The sequence below is a fragment of the Akebia trifoliata genome, chromosome 3, assembly GCF_017979445.1.
Source record: "Akebia trifoliata isolate Shusen 1 chromosome 3, ASM1797944v1, whole genome shotgun sequence".
NCBI lineage: Eukaryota > Viridiplantae > Streptophyta > Magnoliopsida > Ranunculales > Lardizabalaceae > Akebia > Akebia trifoliata.
In genome coordinates, this window is record NC_141377.1 from 56,347,468 (window position 1) to 56,349,299 (window position 1,832).

Here is a 1,832-nt window from a genome sequence, read left to right on the forward strand (position 1 = left end):
CTAAACCGCTCCTGTTAATAATATATTGCTTGTCGGCATGGTCCCACCAAGGAGACATTCTTGGAGGGAGGCCCAAATCACGATGATCATTACTCATTCGTTGAATCGGCTCGTTTCGTTCATGAACAATACTGAGATGACTCAATGAGCCATCTCAATTATGTCATCAGATGAGATTGCAATTTTTCCTAAATGCCCCCCATGACTACCATTGAGATTGCAATTTTTCTTCTTTGATCCGTAAATCAGACATCAATAGCATCTCATCTCGTTCACAAGCAATACCAAAATGCCCGAGTCATCTCGTTTTCAAACAAATTTAGGGAGAGTATCTTTCTCAGTGATTCTTCAAGTGCATGGGGAACCCGCAATTCCTTTCATCGAGATACAAGTTAAAAAGCATCTATCATGGCTATCGACAAGTGCTCTATGAGGTTCCAGCTTGAGGAAACTCCAGCACTGACTCTTCATTTTTCACACAATACAAGGAATAATTGAGGAAAACAGAGAAAGGGCAGTTTAGTCATTTCAAATATAATTTTCATTAAATATAAACTCCAAAAAAAAATGTATTTGTTATTAAATTTAATGACTTTAAAATATTTGAATTATTTCTCTCCCCAACCAACTTGTTCTTTCATTCAATTCATCTGTTCACCAGCTTATCTGTACAAAGACCCAATCTAGTAATTTCATGAAAAAATACAAGGGTAAAACCGTCATAAAAAAATATCACCCATCGTCTTCATCATCTTCATCTTCATCATCATCATCAAGTGTTGAAGCTATTGTACCTCCCGAAATCCGCAAGCTTTCTCGATCTATTCGCACAGAATGAGGCCGCTGTCGACAAGTGCGGCTTCTTCGAACACCTCCCAATCTCACCGGGAAACACCATCGTCGGTGGCGTCGTCTCCTTCTGATTCCACTGTCTGTTAGGACTCGCTCTCACCAACGGACTCAAACAAAACGTCAATCCCGAAGGATTCCGGCTGTGCTGCGATCCTCTCCGGCGAGGTGTTGTGCCGGATTTCTTCCATCCCGGAGAAGATTCCGACATATATCCAGTCACCGGTGTCGATCTGTCTACGTCTTCGTCTTTCTCTTCAGCAGTCGGCGACATTCCCCGATCTCTCGTCCGACGTGGGCGGGGATGAGCAGAAGCAGCTTCATCAAGATAACACAGCCGGGATTTCTTTTTCCGGCGACCCGAGATGAGAGATAAGAACCAAGACGAAGATGAGATCGAAGGAGGCGAAGATTTAACCCTAGAAATCTTTCGATCTATTTCGCGTTCTTCAGATCCAGAAGAACGAAACAAAGATGAAAAAAGAGAGAACTTGCTTTGTTTATTCTTGATTCCAGTAGTGGTGGTGGTGGTGGTTGTGGGGCCCACTTGAGGAGTACTGTAGAACCGTCTATCGTTGTTGAGTTGATGATGATCAGATCTGCTACAGATGTAAGGAGAAACCGATTTGGGGAAGATGAGAGGTGGAGGAAGGTTTCGATCTGATTTTCTGCGATCTTCTTCGATTTGAGATTGTTGGCGAGCTTGAGCTGCTATGAGAACGAAAAGGCGTTCGCGAAGACAAGAAGCGCAGACACCGACACTACTGCTGAGGTCGGACGGGTGTTTGGTACAACACCTCATTTATATAAGCTTTATTACAAAGAGAAGAAACTCTTCACCTTTCTATGATTCTCTCATCCGCCATTGTTGGTTTCGTCTGTGTTTTTCTGGAGTTTCGCAGGTGTGAGAGTGAGAGAGAGAGAGAGGGTTTAAACTTTAATGTTAAAGGGTACCACGCGCTTGATGAAGAAAGTCTCCATTT

At 43.1% G+C, this 1,832-nt stretch overlaps 1 protein-coding gene across 1 annotated transcript; it reads right to left on the bottom strand.

Moving 5' to 3' along the window:
• Positions 1 to 551: 551 nt before the first annotated feature.
• Positions 552 to 1,832, bottom strand: LOC147408207 (uncharacterized). Its single transcript, XM_086437093.1, has one exon. The coding sequence runs from the start codon at positions 1,649 to 1,651 to the stop codon at positions 773 to 775; it is 879 nt and encodes a 292-aa protein (XP_086293219.1). The 5' UTR covers positions 1,652 to 1,832; the 3' UTR covers positions 552 to 772.